General features: G+C 38.2%; 1 protein-coding gene across 1 annotated transcript in view; it reads left to right on the forward strand.

Moving 5' to 3' along the window:
• The window catches only part of RAD23B (RAD23 homolog B (S. cerevisiae)), a 54666-nt gene that overhangs the window by 23482 nt on the left and 9533 nt on the right, over positions 1-21651 (forward strand). Inside the window, exons 2-6 of the mRNA XM_006886915.1 lie at positions 4786-4867; positions 6244-6323; positions 8307-8575; positions 15130-15185; positions 20280-20407. Of these exons, the coding sequence (XP_006886977.1) occupies positions 4786-4867; positions 6244-6323; positions 8307-8575; positions 15130-15185; positions 20280-20407 (615 nt within the window). The remainder of the gene's footprint in view (positions 1-4785; positions 4868-6243; positions 6324-8306; positions 8576-15129; positions 15186-20279; positions 20408-21651) is intronic.

Consider the following 21651-nt stretch of genomic DNA (forward strand, 5'->3'; position numbering starts at 1 on the left):
GATGGAAAAAAAAGATTGAGGTTGTTGACAATTTTCATTTTACCTGGATCTGCAGCTCAACGCCCATGGTAGCAGCAGTCAAAGGGTCAAGGATGTGTTGCAGTGGGAAACTACTGGCCAGGACCTAGCCGAAGTGCTGACTAAGATGCACCTGATTCAAGCCATGGAGTTTTCATTTGCTTCCCAAAGTTGTGGGGTTATTTTGTTAAATAAAAATTTTATACTGGTTTACGTGCAAAGTTCCTGTGCATTGTTTTTCATATCGGATCTTTCCCATTTACTTTACCCATCCCTCCCAAATCAATACCTTTGGATCGCAGTGTTAACAAATACAGAATATCCATGGATTGCCAAGTGAACAAACAAGTTTGTCTTGGGAGAAGTTCAACCAGGGTGGTCTTTAGAGGCAAGAATGGTGAAGCTTTGTCTGGCATACTTTGGACATGTTGTCAGATGGGGCCAGTTCTTGGAACAGGGCATTATTCTGGGAAGAGTAAAGACTAAGAGGAAGACCCTCAACAAGATAGATTGACAAAGTGACTGTAACAATGGGCTTGAGCATAAAAGACATTAAGAATGGTGCAGGATTTTCAAAGAGAAGCGTGTACTCGGAGTGGGGTGGGCAGGGAGAAAAGTGTAACAATGAATGAATGGAAACCAAAGTCTCTGTGAATTTTCATTAAAATTAATAATAAAAAATTAAAAAATGGTGCAGTAGAGGACTTAGTTTAGGCCTATTGTTCATAGGCTTGCTGTGCTTCAGAGAGCTGGACAGTAGATAAGGATGACAGGAGAACTGATGCCTTTGCGTTGTGGTGCTAGAACCATTGCGCACCAAGAAAACAAATAGATTTGTCTTGGAGGCTAGGATTTTGAAGCTCCATCTCACATACTTTGGGCACATGGCTAGGAGGGACTGGTCCTTGGAGAAAGACATCATAGCGTGCTCAGAGGGACAGGGCAGGAGAGGAAGACCCCAGACGAGATGGATTAATAGAGTAACTAGAGCAATGAGGGTAGGTGTGTTGGAAACAGTGAGACTGGCTCAAGACAGGGCAGGGTTCAAAGCTGTTGTACATAGGGTTGCTATGAGTTACAGGCAACTTGAGAACACATAACAACCACAATGCATAGTAGTCGACTCTTGACACTTTAACAATAATAATGGTAAAGATGTTTTACTCTATGGAAGTTTCATTTTTTTTTAATGCTTACATAGGCATACTGCATATTTTGTACTAAGACATTTGACTGATTTGTGTTAGATACAACTGTTCTGACTTGATGCAACTATTCTGACTTAATGTACAAATTCAATTTAAAAACCGACTTTGGAATGGAAATGGTTCAGAATCCAGGGACTGCCTACACTCAATTTCTATCTGTGTTGCTGAAATAACTTATTATAATGAGATCACTGACATGGGTTCCAGACCAGTAGATGAGTCATAATTGCATCCATTTCTAGCCATTATCTTCCCAAGAGAAATTATCCAAAGGTGGCAAGCCTGCCTTCTTCACAGCATCCAGAAAGACATTTTTTCTTTCTTACTTTGTTTGAGCATGCTCAATTTGTTTTGGTTAAGGAATATTTAGAGAAATTAACAAAAGCCATTGGGCAGCAGTGGCGTGCTTACATCAAGGTGAAAGTGGAATTCATAACTTAAAGCCATGGGAGAAATCTTTGTAGAGAAAAAGGCAGCCTTGGACATAAAACCCAATGCCCAAAACACGGCCAGTAGGGTTTGCGAGGCCGTAGGGAACCTTTATGGAAGTAGGCTGCTCCTGAAAAGATTCTTACTCCTAAAGAGCAGCTGGTAAGTTGGAACCACCCACCTTTTGGTTAGCAGCAGAATGTTTTACCCTATAGTCCCACCAGGCATTCTTGGTCATAGCCCTAAGGGCTAGTCAAACAAGATAATTTTCAGAAATAGGAGAGAAAGCTCACCAGAGGCAGGGTGAAAGAGAAGATTAGGTTACCAGTGTAAATATGAAATTGGGAAATTTGGGGAAGGACAAATAAGTGTCTGATGATTAATGATATTTCATCCATTTGCTTCGGACTCATAGCCACCCTCCATCAGTTTTCCAGCCTATAAATCTTTACAGAAGGAGACTTTCCATCTTTCTCCCACAAAGTGGCTTGATGGACTTTACTGACCTTTTGGTTAGCAGCTCACAATTTCCATATTTTCCCACCAGAGCTTAAGAAATTAAAGGGATGACTTTTTAGTAGTTAAGAGATTAAAGGGATTTGATACAAAAGTTTGGTTAGTGGTATAAAGTTAAAGATGAGTTTCTCTAATAATACTGTCTATTTTTAATGACTTTGGGAATATCATCATCTGCAGAAAGAATGGTTCTGGGAATGAGATTTGGAGGTGTGTTGAAGTTTTGAATTCCCCTGGAGAGTGAAGAAATAGTCTGGGCTAATCAGGGGATCAGAAAGACTGTTGTGCTGAGTACTGATGGAAATACTTTTAGTTGTGTTAATCTAGATACTTTTGTGTTAACAAGGGCGGCATCTGTACTAATAAGAAAATGATAGAAATAAGGCAATATTGGCCAAGATGACTAGAGCTAGTGAAGTCAAAGTAGAGATTCAAGAGACTTCACTCATCAAAATGCATTACTGGTAAGTGAATTCAGACTTAGAGATTCTCTGGGAGAGAATAGAATTGTCTCATAGGGTATCCAAGGTTGTATACCTCTGGAACCAAATTGGCACATCTTTTTTTCCTTCAAAGTAGAGAATGAGCTTGACCTGACAGACAGCTTCTTGGTTGACAGTTGAGCAGTGGCTAAACTGAGTTCGTAATCACTGTTCCACTAGATCTCCTGGTTCAAGACCCAGATGTGGGGAATAATTACAAAGAGGTAGTGATTGTGTACTGTCAAGTAGGCACCAACTCCGCTAACCCTCTAGCAGGGTTTCAGAGGCAGTTTAATTGCATGGAAGATGTCCTCCCTTGTCCTACAAGGCCACTGGTGGATTTGAACTGTATTCCTTTGGGATGCAGCACTAGGCCACCAGAGCTCCCTAAGAGAGATAATAGTGGATTGAAAATCAACCAAACTTGATGCTGTCAAGTCTGTTTTGACTCATAGTGACTGTCAGGTCTCCCAAGTTGTAAATCTGTAAGAGGTGGCTGCCTCATCTTATGTGGCAAGGCTGATAGAGCTCAAAAAGGAATATATTATGGACTTCTTCAGTAATAGATTATTAAGAATGAAAAGATTAATGTTTTGGATGGCAAGCTCCGGCTTGTGACAATGATTGCGATAATTGAAGAGAATTGCAAGTTAAGATCACTAATTGACATTTCTTGGACACATTCCAGCTTGGTCTTGATAGGTCAGACTCTCCCAGCCACTTTGAAAATATTGACGTGGCTTCAAGTTATATTATCATTCGGTGTTCTTAATCTGTGTTTTAATGTTGTCATACTTGTTAACTTCAATAATTGTTTCTAACAGAATCAATGCCTTTGCATTGTGGTGTTGGAGAATAATACTAAATATTCCATAGACTGCCAGAAGAACAGTCTCGTGCATCCATATAGTCAGTCATCTACACTAGGAAAGCCATATTGAGAGACAAACTCCACAGCTCTTTTGTAATGAAACTGGTTCTGAACCAACCACATGAAAATCAAGTCTCCTTGCCTTATTATCTTCTTATGTCAACCTACTTTCTGATAAAAAATCTGTTTAGTTTTTCAGTTTCTAAATAATTTGTAATGAGCCTCTTATAACACTAGAAATTAAAGAATCCTTAAAGATCATATGCTTCAGTTCATCTTTTATAGAGACTGAAGCAGAGAGAATCCGTGCTACATTGGTGGTGGGGTGGTTTTAATTGTAGTTTGAGTGAAACTTTACAAAGGGCATTAATTTCTTTTCATTCATAAACAGTCAAATACAGTACCACAGTATTATCGCACTTCTTTGAATCTCAATTACGTTAATACTTCTATCCCTTACTGGCTTCTGAGCTCTATCCCTGGGCAGAAATGTCCTTTGGCTCTTATGTGGTTGACTATGCTAGGGAGTCAGTGTCTCCTTGGTATTGTTTTCACTTCATAACTAATTCATTACCATCTTGTCAGAACAGACTTGGCTGACAATCTAGTGGGTTTTTCAGGGGCTGTAAATCATGTAGCTGGTGGGTTCTGGTGGTGCAGCTGGTGGGTTTGAACATCTTGCTTTTGGGTTGGCATCATAACTCCTTATCCACTTCACCGTCAGGGAGAACATTCTGGAGATCTGTCTGTTTGAAAGTTGAGCCACACTGGTTAATTTTATTCCAGGTTTGAGGAGTCACAGTATCTAGGTTCCATCAGTCTGTTTGACACTATTAACACGTTGCTGCACACTTTTAAATTGACGATTGTGCTTAGAAACACATTTTGTTTGTTTGTTTTTTACTATGTATTACTGTCATTTATGGCAACATGTTAAGTAAGCTTGGCCATTTTCATGTTTTGCTCTTAACTTTTTGCCCACTCTCTCCAGCACATTCTGTTGGGCATCATCTCTTTCTTCTGGTCTCAGGGTCCTTGAGGTTAAAGTTTGTCTGTCTGTCTAGTCCTTTGGAGCTAACTGACTTAAACTAACTCTCCAGCAAGTTTTCTGAGGCAATAAATTGAACAAGAGGCTATTAGCCATATTTCTCCTGCAGAGCAGGAGATATTAAATTTTAGTTTGGGAAACCATTAATAAAGATTTTCTTTTTCACATTCTAGATTTCCCCTGTTTTGTTTCCAATGACATTTATTCTTACAGGTGAAAGCACTGAAGGAGAAGATTGAATCTGAAAAAGGGAAAGATGCCTTCCCAGTAGCAGGCCAAAAGTTAATTTATGCAGGTATGAATTTAATATTGAACTTAATATGATATTTTCCTGCTTGACATGACATACTGTGTACCAGTGAGTCAGAAACAGTTTATAACTGACCCTGTAGAAGGTTTTCAATGAGAGTAAATTGCACAGAAGATTGCCCATCTTCACCTGTGGAGACAGATTTCGAACTGTCAGTGGAACTCCTTACTGCTAAGCCACCAGAGCTCCCGTAGAGTTTCCAGCTTTTTAAAAGTGATTACTCTTCAGATTTCTAGTGTATACAGATTGTAAGAGTACGTGAAAGAGCATTCATTTGATATGATTAATTATCAGCTCTCTTTTTCATTGTATTTATCTTGTAGATTTTTTTCTTTTCTGCAATCTTGCTTTTGTTTGGTTTTACAGCCATCACATGACTGGATTTGGGTTTTTTGGTTTTTTCTTTAAAATTTAATCTGAGTATGTTTTAAAATTGGCTGAAGAATAGGGAGTATCTTCTATATCAAAAGGCATTTTGGGTAAATGATGGAGACCCATAGGGGTAGTGTTCACTTCAGTGACCCTCTAGAACAAGAACTGCTTCATTGTGCTTCTGAGGCTATAAACATTTACAGAAGCAGAAATCTTTTCTTTTTTGTTAAGTTGAATGTTTAAACCACTGTGCTACCAGTTTTCCTATCTAAATAATAAAAAAAAATAATAGTCACATTATTAAAAAGCTTTTCTAAATAAGAAAAAGATGTTCTTGTTGGAAACTAAGAAAAGTCATTGATGGGAAAATGTAATTACATTTAACTTTATCAGTTAGCAGAAATGATATGTTAGAAACAGACTTGATCATATGTAAATTGTGTGTATGAAAACTACTTTATTCTTCAGGAAACATACTAGACGTATCTTAACTGGAGTTGTCACTGATTTGAGCCTTGAATTACCTTTTTTGAATAGAGACATTGTCGTATTTTCTTAAGGAATATAGAAGACTGAACCAACTTAGAAGAAAGACTGGAACCATAATTGAATCCTAGCATTTTAATAGGTCGAGAATCAAAAGTTTAAGGAGGCAGATTGTTAAAAGGAGACATAAAATTAGCATTCCTGATTCCTTGCCTGTTGTCTCAATTTTATTAAAAGCCTCCCATAACTATATGCAGTATGTATGTTTTGACATCTTTTTATCAGTCCTTATATCTTTTCCTCCTCCTCCATTCCTACCAAACTACTGCTTTTGTCTTCTTAATTAACAATATTTCCTTTTGCTTTTGTTTAACATAACATAAATGACACTTCGTTCTGATTTCTCTTTGTAGAAAAAATTGATTAGACTACAGCTGAGTTGTTTTAACATTTAAATATAAAATTATTGTGCACTAAATAACACCTTTCTCCTAATTTACTAGGCAAAATCCTCAATGATGACACTGCTCTCAAAGAATATAAAATAGATGAGAAAAATTTTGTGGTGGTTATGGTCACAAAAGTAAGTTTCATTCCTTATTGTGTACTTCATGTATGTATGCATGTATGTATATTTTTAAAATCGCAAGTACAATATTGACACCTCAAAATGAGCACAGTTTTTACATTCTCCAAATCTTTATCAAAAGTGGACTGCCTCGACTTTTCTCCTTCAGAATACCTGGGGGGATTGAACTTAACTTTTCAATTGTTGTTATGTGCCATTGACTCTGAACCAACTCACAGTTAACCCACCAGCATGTTTTCGGAGGCAGTTAATAACATCAGAGGAGATTGCCCATCCTTCTCACACAGAGCAGCTGGTGGATTCAGACTGTGTGCCCTTGGGATTGCAGTGCAACGTTTTACCATTAGATAACCAAAGCACTATAATTAATAGCCCAGTACTTAAATTCTGGTGGCCTAGGGGTAAGAAACTGTGTTGCAATCCCAAAGGCATGTGGTTCAAATCCACCAGCTGCCCTTGAGAGTGGGATGGGCAGTCTGTTCCCATGCAATTCACCCCCTCTGAAAACCCGCTGGAAGATGAACTATGATTTCAACTGGGGCTCCTGGTTTTCAGGAAAGCTTCCTTAAAGGATCATGGCAAATTAAATGTGCTAGATCTAATAGGCTCCTCAGTGCGAAAAAGACATAAAATCTTAGAATTTCTATTACATGTCTTTTGGCTAATAGAGCTCTGGTAAGGAGCTGCATTGCCATTGAAAGGCACATAGATCAAAGCCACCAACTGCTCCCTGGCAGACAGATGGACATTCTCCTCCTTTATGATTAATTGCCTCTGAAAAACCCCTGGAGGGTCAGCTGTAGGTTGGTTAAGACTCCGTACCTTCGCCCTGCCCCCCCCCAAAAAAAAGAAGGGCAAAAAAGTAGCTAGGAAAAAGGCAGAATGATTATTGTTAAGAATTGTTTAATATGAGGAACTTGGTTATTTATTGAATCAAGAATATTTAGGACAGTGCATACTAGTGAAAATTTTCCTCTAAAACAGAATGAGTCATACTTTATACTTACTTATTTAAAGATACATAATCATGCACACTGACTATGATAGCTAACAGCCACCACACACATGTGATGGAGAGTTAAGACAAAGAAGTGGTGGTGCTCATGATACTCATCTTTAGAACTGAATTATTATAACATGAGAATAGTAATACTACTTGTAACATTGAATAACTTAAACCAGTCCATCAAAGGCCAAAAGTTAAGAGTATTTGTCAGGTTGTTTTTTGGTGGAGTCCCCTCCCCAAAAGTCAAATAACTTATGTAAGCCATAGAAATGAGAGTTAAATAAAACAATCAGTGCATTACGCACACATCAGTACTCAAAACACAAAATGTTTACTATATCTGTCAGACAATTTTTTAATCAGTTACGAATCGTGTGTGTGTGTGTGTGTGTGTAAACATCTACTCACTAAAGATTGATGAGCAGTAAAGCCAAGAGAGGAAATCCTTTTCCACGTATTTTGGCTATGTTTCATTTTTAATCTCATTTCTTTATAAACCAAAATCCACTGTAGTTGATTCTGACTCATGGTGACCCTCCTTCAGATTACCAGGGCGGTAAATCTGAATGGGAGCAGACTGCCTCATCTGTCTCTCTTGAATTGGCTTTTTTGATTAACAGCCCAATATGTCATCCCTTAAATTAGCAGGCCTTCTTTATTTATTTTCGTATCATAGTAATTTTTGCTAAACATTTTATTATGCTATAGGTGGGAGTTGATTCATCAAGTTAGTTTTTTTCAGTCACTGATTCATACAAATTGTTCTGTGATGCATATTCTTAACAGCTTTGAAAGCATTCCATGAAGTGAACCATATTGCTGAAATTACATTGATTTTATTACTTCATGAAATTACTTTTAACTTTGTGTTAGTATTTTATTTATAGCCCCTTGCAGCAGTATAGTCTAATCGGATATAGAATAATTTAGTACTATATCATAATTCATTATTTGGTTTTTAATGTGCTTAGCCCAAAGCAGTGACAACACCAGCACCAGCTACAACTCAGCAGTCAAATTCTGCCACCACTACTACAGTTAGTTCCTCTACAGCAGCTGTGGCCCAATCCCCAGCCCCTACCCCTGCTTTGGCTCCCACTCCCACACCTACTCCATCTGTCATTCCGGCATCAACAACATCATCTTCTGACTCTGCACCTACGGGTGCAGCTAAGCAAGAGAAACCTGCAGAGAAGCCGACAGAAACACCAGTGGCCACTAGTCCATCATCAAGTGACAGGTAAGAAAGACCTGATATTCAGTTCTGCTTCGCAGTACCTTGGTATTTCATTTATATATATCTTGATCAAACTGACTACCTACTATGTTAAGCTTTTTAAAATTATGTTTATAACTATAGGTACAAATTTCTATAATTCAGATTTCTATGCTACTTATAGGGAGCTGTGGTGGCCTAGTGGTAAGGAGAGTTGCGCTGTCAACCCAAAGGCACATGGTTTGAATCCACCAGCTGCTCCGCGGGAGAAAGATGAACAGTCTCCTCTCGTGTGATTTACAGCCTCTGAAAACCCGCTGGAGGGTCAGCTATGAGTCGGTTCTGACTCGACGGCACATAACTACTACTACAACAACATGCTACTTATTTGATTTTTAGAAGGTAGTTTCAGAGTCCTTTTTCTTAACTTTATGTAGAAGAGTTAAGAAATGTAAATGATCAAAAAGAATAAGAATTCTAAAATAACTTGATATTTTACCCCAGGTGTAATGAATATTTAATCTGTATTCTTTCTGATCATTATCATGTATAGCATGAACCTCTTCCCTTATCATTATATGTCTCTAATTGACACATTTGGTTCTGACATTTGTTAGCCCTGTAGTCAGCCAAGTTTCCCCCCTCTCCTGTGTAAAATGTAAATAATAAAAAGATCTCTTAGAGTTGTTATAAGGATTAAGTGAAGTAATAATTGTCAAAGATGTAAAATGTGGTAAGCAGAAGATAATGAATATTAGCTATTTTAATATTTCACAAAATACCTTTGGTTCTGGACACAGTTGTTTTAATTTCTCACTGTTAGAGGTATCTATAGCTTTGTCTTAAACTTTGCAGAGACGTGAACTTATGTAGGACGTTTAAAACAAGGGAGACTGGGAACCACATAATCACTTGGAGGCACTGGTGCCATATGCCAGTATGGTTGGAGAAGAATGGATAGAATTGCTTTTACATTTACTTTATTTGGAAACTCTGGTGGTATAGTCCATAAAATGTTGTGCTGCTCATCCAAAGGCTGCTCTTTGGTGGTTTGAATCCACTAGCTACCCCACAGGACAAAAATGAGCAGACTCTTATGTAACAGTTAGGTGCCTATGAGTAGGAACTGACTCATAGGTGACTCTCAAGTGGGATTTCAGAGACTGTACATCTCACAGGAGGAGACTTCCTGTTTTTTGTCCCATAGAACAGTTCGTAGATTCAACCTTTGGGTTGGCCGTGGACCCTTTTACTGCTAGATCACAGCCTTGGAAACCTGCTGGAGGGTCAATTATGAGTTGGAACCAACTCAGCAGCAATGAGAAAGAATGCTTGCTTTCACTTTTCATAAAATTTTTATTAACTTAAAATTTTGTGGCCAGTGAAAACTGCCAATTTAATATTTTTCTCACACTGAATGAGAATCAGGTTACACTTATCTTCCATATTTTCTTTCTGTTGAGTAGTACGTGCCTAGAATATAAAGTGCTGGCATATTTGGGGAGTAAGAAATAATTTTTTGTAGGAAGTGGGAAGGTTAGAATTAATATGCACGATACAAGAAAGAATTGTTATTTTACCATTGGTGAATAAAATTTTGTCTCTGGTCAGGGTTCTTTTAGTTAAAAAGAGCTCAGAATGAAAAGCAAAAGCCTCTTAGAAAGCCTGCAGGATCATTCTTTCCCGACTGGCGTTTATTGATGGAGCAGTAGTTACAATTCTTTGTTTTAGTTCTTTGACCTTTAGGTGTCTGGTTTTAGTGGTCTCTGAGTCGCCTGATTTACTGTTCACTCAGAACCACTTCCCAAGGAATGGATTTTCTAAGTATCTTCATGTATACTTTGTTTTAGGCAGTTCACCTTTACGTAACAGAACCATCTCCCTCATGTACAGTCAGAACACATTCAACTCTCTGAATTTAATAGACGACAACTCAGAATCAAATTGAGCTATTAATTACATCAAAGGACTGTTAATAAATTCTTTGTTCAGGAAGATAACTTTAAAAACTTGTTGGTTGTCCAAAACATTGAGCATTGTAATCGTAAAACTGTTCTGAAGCAATACAGTTTATCTTAATTTTGTAAATATTTTTATGTTTCAAATCAGAAATTTTGTTGATTGACAGATTTATTTTAAAAGATTACTGATCAGTGCAACAATGAATTAATGGAAATCCAAAGCCTCTGTAAATTTTTACTGAAATTAATAGTAAATTTAAATAAGAAAAAAGATTACTGATCTTTCTTGGTCACTTTATTTCCTCTTTGTTTCTTCCTGAAAGAAACTCTTTTTACTCAGCTCTTATAAAGAGTCATGATTACCTTTTCAGACTTAACTGAGAAGTTGCAGAAATGAGTCCTTGTTCCAGAACAGGGACTAGAGTCCCTTATTTAGCTGGCTGTAGTTTTACACTAATTACTTTTATTTTCCCAAAAATTGTGTATTCAAGTAACATGGGAAGAGAAGGACTATAAAAGCTCAGAAAACTAGTTGTTTAAATTGGTTTTACTACATCTGTGCTTTAAAACATTAGTATCCTGTAAAAAGTACAAGCTTTACTTAGTAAGATATAATTATCAGGAGATATGTTGGTATCTGCTTTTCCAGTCGTTTTTGTATAATCTTCAGTAGAATCTTGGGCCACCTTTCTTTGGGATGGGAACAAATATAGATCTCTTCCAGTCAGTTGGCCAAGTGGTTGTTCTCCAGAATTCTTGGCACAACTTGGTGAGCACGTTCAGGGCAGCATCTGTTAGCTGACATATGTCAATTTGTATTCCATCTAATCCTGGGGCCTTATTTTTTGCTATTTCCTTCAAAGTCCCCAGAACTACTTCTTTAATAAGCATAGACTCTTGCTCATATGTTGTTTCATGCAGTTCTTCTGTGTCTGCCAATTCCTTTTGTGACAATAACTCAGTATATTTCCATCTTCTTTTAATACTTCCTGGATCATTTAATATTCTGCCGAAAGCCTCCTTGATTATAGCAACTTGAGGTTTGAATCTGTTCTTCAGTTCCTTGAGCTTAAGAAATCCTGAGCGAGTTCGGCCCTTTTGATTTTCTGACTCCAACTCCTTGCACATTTCATTGTAATATTTTGCTTTGTCATCCCATGCTGCCTTTTGAAATCTTCTATTCAACTCTTTAGTATCTTGAATTCTTCTTGTGCTTTGGCTTCTCTGCACTCCAGTGCAATTTTCAGAGTCTCTTTTGACATCCATTTTGGTCTTCTCTTCCTCTTCTGTCTTTGCAATGACCATTTGCACTCTTCTGGATGATACCCTTGATATCCTCCAACTCTTCTGGTCTTCGCCCTTTAGTGTTCAGGGCCTCAAACCTGTTCCTGAGATGGTTCTGAAATTCAGGTGGGATAGACTGAAAGGCATATTTTGGTTTCTGTGGATTTGGTTTAATTTTCCCCAACTTCAGCTTGAACTTGCATATGACTAGTTAGTTGGTGATCTGTTCCACAATCAGCTTCTGGCCTGGTTTTCACAGCTGATATTGAGCTGCTCCAGCAGTTCTTTCCGCAGATGTAATCGATTTGATTCCTATGCATACCATCAGGTGAAATCCATGTTTAAAACCTGCATTTATGTCTCTTAAAGTATTTGCTGGATTCAGAAGGGGTTGTGGTACTAGGGATATTGTAGCTCATATTAGATGGATCTTAGCTGAAAGCAGGGAATACCAGAGGAATGTATATCTGTGTTTCATTGACTGTGCAAAGGCATTTGACTGTGTGGATCATAACAAACTGTGGCTGACTCTGAGAAGAATGGGAATCCCAGAACACTTGATCATGCTAATGCGAAACCTGTACCTGGACCAGGAGGCATTCGTCAGAACAGAGCAAGGGAACACTGCTTGGTTTAAAATTGGGAAGGGCGGTGCGCCAGGGATGTGTCCTATCTCCAGACCTTTTCAACCTGTATGCAGAACAGATTATCCGGAGACTGGGCTCTGTGAGGAGAAATGTGGGTGGAAGATCTGTCAACAATTTGCGTTATGCAGACGACACAACCCTGCTTGCTAAAACTGAGGAGGACCTGAAGCGCTTGCTGCAGAGGGTCAAGGACTGCAGCCTCCAATACGGATTGAGGCTCAATGTCAAGAAGTCAAAGTCTCACCACTGGACCAATTAGCAGCATCAGGATGGATGGTGACGAGATTGAGATTATTCACAGCTATAGTTTGCTTGGCTCCACAGTCAACACTCTTGGCACCAGCAGCCAGAAAATTAAAAGGCGCATTGCCATGGGAAAGTCTGCTGTTAGGGACCTCTCCAAAGTACTAAAGAGCATTGGTGTCTCTCTGGAGACTTAAGGTGCATCTGATACAGGCCATGGTCTTTGCAGTCACTTGTTATGCATTAGAGAGTTGGACAATGACCAAGGAGAATTGATGCCTTTGAGCTGTGGTGCTGGAGAAGAGTATTGAGAGTACCATGGACTGCTAGGAAAACAAACAGATTCATCCTGGAAAGGGTTAAACCAGGCTGCTCCTTGGAGGTAAGGATTCTGAGGCTTTGACTGACTTTGGACATGTTGTTAAGGAGAGACCTGTCCTTGGAGAAGGACATCATGCTTGGGAGGGTGGAGGGACAGTGCAGGAGGGGAAGGCCCTCTATGAGGTTTATTGATTCAGTGACTGGGGTAATCAGGTTGGGAGTGTCAGAGACAGTGCGATTGGCACAGGACAGAGCAGAGTTTAGGGCTGTTGTACATAGGGTCGCCATGAGTCGCAAGCAACTCGATGGCACATAACAACAACAACATGTTGATATCTGACAGATGTTGAAAGTATGTCGAGAGCTGCTCCTCTGACATTTCATAATCAGGAATTTGTTCCCTTTTGTTCAGTTCATTCTGTAAGAATAAAAATTTATCAGAAGTGGTGTTTGCGCATAAGAGCTGTATTTTTTGTAATTAAGAACAAATTGAAATCAGCATAACTACTCACCAGTAAGGAAATGACTGATCTGTGATATATTCAGATTAGAACACAGTGGTAGTAGGCAACATCACTGGAGAGATTGAAATGAATTCTTAAAGTTCGACTTAAGAATTGTCTGCACATGAGCTCCAAAAGATCTACATTTTAGTATTTATCAAAAATTTCGTTAGGCCCTCAATAAGGATTGTCAAGGTGACTGTAACAGTAGACTTGAGCATATCCCAGATGGCACAAAAGGCAACAGGGTCTAATTTGTTGTTTATAGTGTCACTCGGAGTGTTAGTTGATTTGATGGCACCTAACAATAACCAGGTTTTAGGTACCTTGTTATCCTGTGTTACGGGCAATTTAAGATACATGGAACATTCATACATATTAAATGAATGTGGTTTCAAGGCTTCTGTTAGTGAAAAAAGCAGATTGTAATATTTATTTGCAGTGGTTAAAACATATTTTTTAAACATTAAATTGTTCTTTAAAAGTAATAAGGAGGCCTGTTCTACCAGATACTAAAATATGTTATCATTTATTGTTGTTGAGTCAAAACCGACTCACAGCTGACCCTCCAGTGAATTTACAGAGGCAGTGAACTAGTCACTCAGTAGGAGATTGCCCATTTTTCTCCCATAGAGCTGGTGAATTCAAACTGTGTGTCTTTGGGATAGCAGTGCAGCTCCTTACCAGTAGGCCATCAGAGCTCCCTAATGAATAAAACGTTTAGGCTAACTTATATTAGTAAGATTATTTGGTGAAATAGTACTCAGGATTGAGTTAACTAAACAACTATGTCCCTTTCACTGCGGTTGAGTTTTATTCCTTTTTTCTTGGTCTGCTTTAGTGCTTTCTAAAATCATGGCAGATATATATGTTAACGTAAGCTGCTAGCAACTACCTTTAGCACTTTTATTAAGTTGTTTTTCTTAGGTATGCTCTTTAATTATCTTTTCTATCTACCTTTTTTGTCAGCCTCATGTTCTGTAATTCTCTAACAGAAATTGTGTCCTTTTATACATAACAGCTTTAGGTTAGACTTGGCTTTATTACACCTCTGTACTTTTGCTTATACTAAGTTGATTTTAATGTCTTCCTCTTTCAGTGTTCTTGTTGAAAACCTAAGTAGTAAGACTGATTTGAAATTTCTGCTACATAAAGACTTCTTAGTCCTTTCTAGCCTTCTTTGATTTTTACATGTGCTATTTTAACATGTACTAACTACTTTGGTAGCTTTTCTGCTGTGACTTGATTTATAGATTATTTCTCATCTAAATTCAGTTATTTTCTAAAAATTTCTTTATATGGCTGTTAAACTGATGGACCTTAAACTAGAATGAGCATTAAGATTGAAAATTCTTAAATCATAAATACATGTAAAGCTTTTGGAATTAAAGATAAATTATTTGAAAATTGTAGGCTTTTAGTTTTATTAAAATTAAGATTCTTTTAAGAGAATAGAAAAAATGGGAATAAATAGTAGTGATGATTGTACATGATGCTTGTAAAAAATTTTGAAGTGGCAGATATTTTGTTATATGTTTAAAATAATTTTTTAAAAAATCAGAGTCTTCATACATTTTCCATACTTTTTGAAGTGTGCTTTTTCTAAAAACCTTTTACAGTACATCAGGAGATTCTTCTCGGTCAAACCTTTTTGAAGATGCAACAAGTGCTCTTGGTAAGTATATACTCATACTCTGCCTTGTAAATTAATCTTTATAAGAATTACATAAGAGGTTCTTTTCTGTGATTATAAAAATGCGTGGTGCAAGTGGTTTGCACTTGACTATTAACCTAAAGGTTAGCAGTTCAGACACACCCAGAAAGTACTGTAGAAGAGGAGCCTCATGATCTGATTGCTACCAAGAAAACCTTATAGAGCAGTGGTTACAGATGAGATTGACCTGAGTCAGAATCTGTTCAGTGACAATTGATTAATATGCTAACAAAGGCTTTGTGAATTAACATTTTATAGAATGCATCGTTTTGAACAATATTAGACTTAATCATACTTCTCTTCCTTTAAAACAATAGTTTTCTATTTGCCAAGTGTGAATTTTGAATGAAATCTTAAAAAGATTTGAGTATAACATTTTGCTAGATTTTCCTGGCCAATCATCTTTGTCTCCAGTTTTCATTCCAACATCCAGTCTTCTGCATGCCTATTTGCATCTGATGGCTTATGTTCAGCTTGAAGCAAAATGCTTATTTGAATAATGTCTTTCCATCTCCCCTTCACCTCTTAAGCTATCAGGATTTTCCTTAATAATATTTTTGGTAGAGTTCCCTTTGTCCCTGCTGATTATTGTCTCATTGACTGGGAAAAAAATGCCTTTAAGTACTCATACTAGACACAAGACAAAAAGAAGCAAATAGATAGAATCTTGGAGATTGGAAACAGTAGCTCCAGAAGATTATGACCCTTCGTGGATTTTGCATAGAAGGCCTAAAGAACAAACGGATATATCTTGAAGCGGGTGCAGCTTTTTTGGATGAGGCTTCACCTCACATATTTTGGGCGTGTTGCTAGGAGGGGCTACTCTTTAGAGAGGGACTTGATGCTAAGAAAGGTAGAGGGTTGGCAAAGGAGAGGAAGACCCTTAATCAGGTGGATTGTCACAGTGGCTGCTCCAGTGGGCTCTCATGTATCAGGAAGTGTCAGGATGGCACAGGATAGAAAAGGGTTCAGATCTTTTGTTCATAAGGCCACTGCGTCTTACTTGACTTGATGGCACCTAGCAATAACAGGGAATGTCTCTGTGATATTATTAAATTGATTGAGAGTATTTAAACTGAGAGACTATATGAAGGAGCGCTAGACTTCCAAAGATGTCTGGCACATAAACTTTGTGGCTGAAAAATGTATGATTTTTTTTAAAGTAACCAGTAAAAGACCACCAGTGTGGTTCATGGGTGGTGGTAGAGACTTTGGAGGATTTGCAGTTCAGAATGAAGTGTTCTTGTTGTGTCACTCATAGCTTTCCCTCCAGTCAATTTTCAGAGGGAGTAAATCATACATAAGGAAATGCCAACCCTCCTTCCATAGAGCAGCTGGTGGATTCGAACTGCATATCTTTGTGATCGCAGGGAAGTTTCTTACCATTTGACTTTGTAACTTGTTGATTGTGGGACTGGAAGCAAGATGTAGTACAGATTACAGCTAGTTCTGGGCTGGTTTTGTGTGATGGTATTGGGAACAGGGAACTACATGGATTTGCAATATTAGTGCTAAGTAAGAGCTATCAAATATGCTAACAGGTAAGTTCTGGAAAGAGAGAAAAGGAAATCGGAATCACCCAGATTACTTGCTTGGTCCATTAAGTTTCTACTTGGATGGATAGATCCAAAACCTGCTGTTGAGTTGATAGAGATGCCACTAAGCAAAAAGAAGGCACATGTTTGTGGGGAAAATGCTTAGAGATCCAAAGTCACTTACTGGGATTTTCTGAATTCAAGTTGGATAAGTAGACAATATATGTGAACAGCTCTTTCTGTGATTGGAAGAGAACCAACAAATGGACCATCCATGAAATAGGAATTAGGATAGGTCAAGGAAGATGTATTTTAGTTGTTAGCTTTCTTTTTCTTTTTTTATTTTAAGAATGACAGATGAGGTCATCATTTACTTCTGATTGGAATAATTGTGTGGAGAGGGAAGAGGAAAAGATAAGAGGATAACTAAAGGGTCTCTGTCTTTGAGGAGGAGTGAGCATACTTAGTACAAGTGCAAGAAAGAAGGTAGTTTTGAGTTTTGCTTAGTGTAAGCTTATTGGCAGTTTTATAGTAGGTTTTTTATGTTCATGGTAGACCTCGGTTTAACTACTAGCCAGTGAACCTCAAGTTCAGCTGCTCTCTGTCTGCCCGGGGTAATTGTGTGTTGCTGTGATACTGAATGCTGGCAGACTTTTCATTGCAGGACATCATAAGAAAAACCTGGTCACTTACTTAAGAAAGTTAGCCAGTGAAAGCTCCGTGGATCCCAGCTGATCATGGGGTTGGTGCAGGGTAGGGCAGATAATGTTTTGTTCCATTGGTACATGCTGTGTTAGAGACCAACTTGATGAGAAACTAGTTAAGTCAGAGTGTCATCTGTTAACTAGTGTTTGAAGAGTAATCTTCAGGTGAGAGGGGTGTAGAAGACAACCTGTGGGAAGTAACTTACTGGTACCTTGCTTCAAGTGTTCTATCTCTCTTTTTTGTGGTGTGTGAGACTTTCTGTCCCCTAACTCCTTTTTTTCTTCCTTCACACTTTAGGTATAGCATAACATGTTAAGAAGAGCTACTAACTTGTTTAGTAGAGATTGCTTGAAATGTCTTGCCTACTTTGTTCAAAATTCAATTTTATCTCTCTTCTTCAGGGTGTCTTCACTGTCAACCTGATAGTTTGTTTCCTCTGCTGTATTTATACCTGATATATCTATGATGTTTATTAACTATGTATTAGTTTTCTATTGCTGTTATAATAAATTAGCATAAATTTAATGATATAAGACAATGAAAACTTTTTTGTTGTTCTGTGAGTTACAAGTCTGCCAGGGGTCAGCAGGGTTATGTTTTTTAATGGAGGCACTGAGTAGCCCTCATGGTACAGCAGTGAAGCACTCAGATGCTAACTGAAAGGTTGACACTTTGAATCCTCCAATTGCTCCATGGAAAAATGATGTAGCCGTCTGTAAAGATTTATATTAGAAACCCTATAGGGTCGCTATGAGACGTCTACGACTCGACGGCATTAAACAACAACAACATAGGGCGGTTATAATCAGACCTGTATGAGTTGAAATTATCTAAAGAGCAGTGATCTTTATATGGAATAATTTGTTCTTTTTTAATTTTTATTTGAAATTGGTTTGCTTACAAATTTCATATACCTATACATTGTGTTTCACACTGTCCTTCATATACTTTTTTTTCATACGGTAATTCCCATTCATGTTTTATAAAATAAATCGTCATTGAACTGTGCCCACCATTACCCTATCTTCCCAGATCCCCGCTGGATCTTTCCCATTTCTTTTTCACACCTTCTCCTTCCCTCCACCCACGAAATTGTATTATTCTTATGATTTTCCCTCTGCCTGTCCTCACCCATCTGCTCTCACCCTCCGCTCCTTGAATCCTCATACACATTTTATTAGTCATCTTCCTGTTTCTACAATAATGGTCTCATGTAGTCTGTCCTTACGAGACTGAGTTCACTAAGCATAATGCACTACAGCTCCTCCCAAGTTAATGTAGTAATTTAAAGAAAAATCATTGCTCCTGCATGCTGCATAGTATTCCATTGTGTGAATGTACTATAATTTCTTAATCCATTCGTTTCTGGCTGGATATTTGGACTGTTTCCATGTTCTTTTGATGGTGATTATTGCTGCTGTGAACATTGGTATACAAATCTCGGTTTGTGTCTCAATTCTTATTTTCTTGGGGTATATTCCTAGCAGTGGAATAGCTGGGTCATATTCAGCTTTTTTGAGGAAACGCCAAACTGCCTTCCAGAGTAGTTATACCATTTTACAATCCCACCAGAAGTGTATGAGAGTCCCTACCACTGCTGCTGGAATAAGATGGTATCTTACTGTGGTTTTGATTTGCATCTCTTTTATTGCTAGTGATTTTGATGTCTGTTGGCCATTGGAATGTCTTCCTCTTTGAAAAGTCTTTCCATGTCTTTTGCCTCTTTTTGTAATTAGGTTATCAGACTTTTTCTTATAGTATTTAGTCTTTTCCTATAGTATTCTTCTATAAGCTTTTGTTATGAGACTCTTGTTTGAGATGATATTGCCAAATGTTTTTCCCTAGTCATTGGGCTTTCTTTTCACCTTACTGGAAAAAGTTTTTTTTTACGTGTATAGGGATCTAGTCTTTAGAAGATCCCGTTCATCAATTTTTATCCTCTCCTGGTTGTGTATTTCTCATTGTATCTGTCAGCCTCTTTATGCCATGGGCTAGGCCTTTTAAGTTTGGTTCCACTTTGTCTCTTAGGATCTTAATGGTTTTGGGCTTTACCTGTAGGTCTCTGATTCACCTTGAGTTGATTGGGGTGGGGTATGGTGAGAGGTATGGATCTTGCTTTAGATTTCTGTGGGTGGCAGCCTAATTTTGCCAGCACCATTTGTTGAAGAGGTGGTTGTTTCTCCATTTTATAGGTTTTATTTGTTTCTTTTTACCTTTTTTATTTTCTAGAAACTGCCCACTTTCTTGGACTCTCTTCCTCTGTCTCTAACCGCTAGTATCTCTGATCCTGTTACTGTCCTTTCATTTCTTGAATGCTTTCTGCTTTGTCTATTTTTTAAGGACATTTGATATTAAATTGGTCCTTTTTAGATAATCCAAGATTATACCCCTGCCTTAAAGTCAGATAATTAGCAACTTTAGTTTTATCTACAGCTTTAGTTTCTCTTTTGCATGTAGTAACTTCAGTGGTGTGTGTCTGTCTGTCTGTATCTATGTGGTAATTTAGACTAGTAATTAAATTTCTATTCCTAGCACCTGAATGAATCATTGTGCACATATATGTATCTAATAAATAGTTGGTTTGCAAGCCTCCAGCATGCTCAGGTCTGGAGTGGCCTTGTGCATTCCTACAGGACTTTGCAAGATCAATTTTGAAACGGTTTGAGGCCTTGCTCTACACTATCTACAGAGCAAGGTTATAGAAATTTCAGACATCTAAAAAACAGAAACACATGGAGATTTTTTAAAAAATTATTATTATTAAATGTTTCCTGTTTTCCTCCCCACTCTTTTTTTCCCCTTTTTAAAAAAAAAGTGACAGGTCAGTCCTATGAGAATATGGTAACTGAAATCATGTCAATGGGCTATGAACGAGAGCAAGTAATTGCAGCCCTAAGAGCCAGTTTCAACAACCCTGACAGAGCAGTGGAATATCTTTTAATGGTAAGAAACATTTTACTTTTCTTCATTCTAATTAGTCAGGATCAATATCTCAAAGATTTTAACATTTTCTTTACCTAATTTGTGGAAATAGGTTAGTAGGCCTTTTATAGTCTTACCTTAGTCCCAGAAGCACTGGACATAACTCTGCTTTTATTTGAAATGTTTCTGGAATAGTTTCCATCATCACAGCAACATGCAAATCTTCCCTGTAAGACAAATTCACAGATGGTGTTACCTGAACTAAAATTGGTAGACACTCCTGGAAGCAGTGAAGTAACATATACTGCAAGTGACTTACTCATCATTCTTTATGTTCTTTACTTCTAATATAAAATGAGAGAATATGCCATCTCCTGTTCAGACAGTTTTTCTTCATTCTCCTCCCTCTAAAATCGGTAAAACTTTGGCACTTGGCTACATTTCAGGAGCTAGCTGTCTGTCTCATAGTCATTAACTGGCATCATCATGTTGATCAGAACCTACAGCACCATTGCTCAGAATCTAGACAAGACCTCACTACTCAAGGACATCCAACAATCCTGTGTTGCCAGACATGTGCCTTAACTGGAAAGCCCCAGCAACCAGCATCCACAGAAATAACAGTGTGGAAAAAAAGAACAGAGACAGGGTCCTTCCTACAAACCATGAGAGAGTGGTGAAGGGAATCTGGCTGCCACTCCACAGGGGAGAGTGCTCCAGTCAGCAAACAAATAGCCTTGCTTCCCGAAGAACTTAACTGCAGAGACAGAGAGGAAGGAACAGAAACAGTTGCCCACCCATCCCCTTCATCCCCACATCCAGGAAACTTTTCCGGAGGACCAGCAAGGAAAGACCACAGTCAGGGTTCTTTGGCCTCCCCTCCGTACGAGTGTTGAGCTCCCTGGCTGAAGCAAGTCCTTCTGTCAGCCCAGGGACGTGAAAGAAATTCGGCCATGATGAGCTTCGCTTCCCTCATCAGAAGCAGTGACCTAGCTCCCCAGCCAAGGTAGACAGACAATGGACCTGTTAGGGCACTGAACAAGAAAAAGCCTTATCACAGTAATGTCATGGAAGAAACAGACTATATCACAGTCTACACAACACCAAAACAAGATTTCATCCCTCAAAAAAAATTATCAGAACACAGAAGCCAGGAAGTTTGCTGGAACTCTGACACAGAATTCAAAAGGACAATGATTGAATTTTTTCAGTGGGTGAAAGAAAAACTGGAATTGCAGGGTTCTGCAGTCAGAAGCCAAGAGGAA

Source organism: Elephantulus edwardii, unplaced genomic scaffold (genome assembly GCF_000299155.1).
Source record: "Elephantulus edwardii isolate Elephantulus edwardi_28Jun2011 unplaced genomic scaffold, EleEdw1.0 scaffold00052, whole genome shotgun sequence".
Classification (NCBI taxonomy): Eukaryota; Metazoa; Chordata; class Mammalia; order Macroscelidea; family Macroscelididae; genus Elephantulus; species Elephantulus edwardii.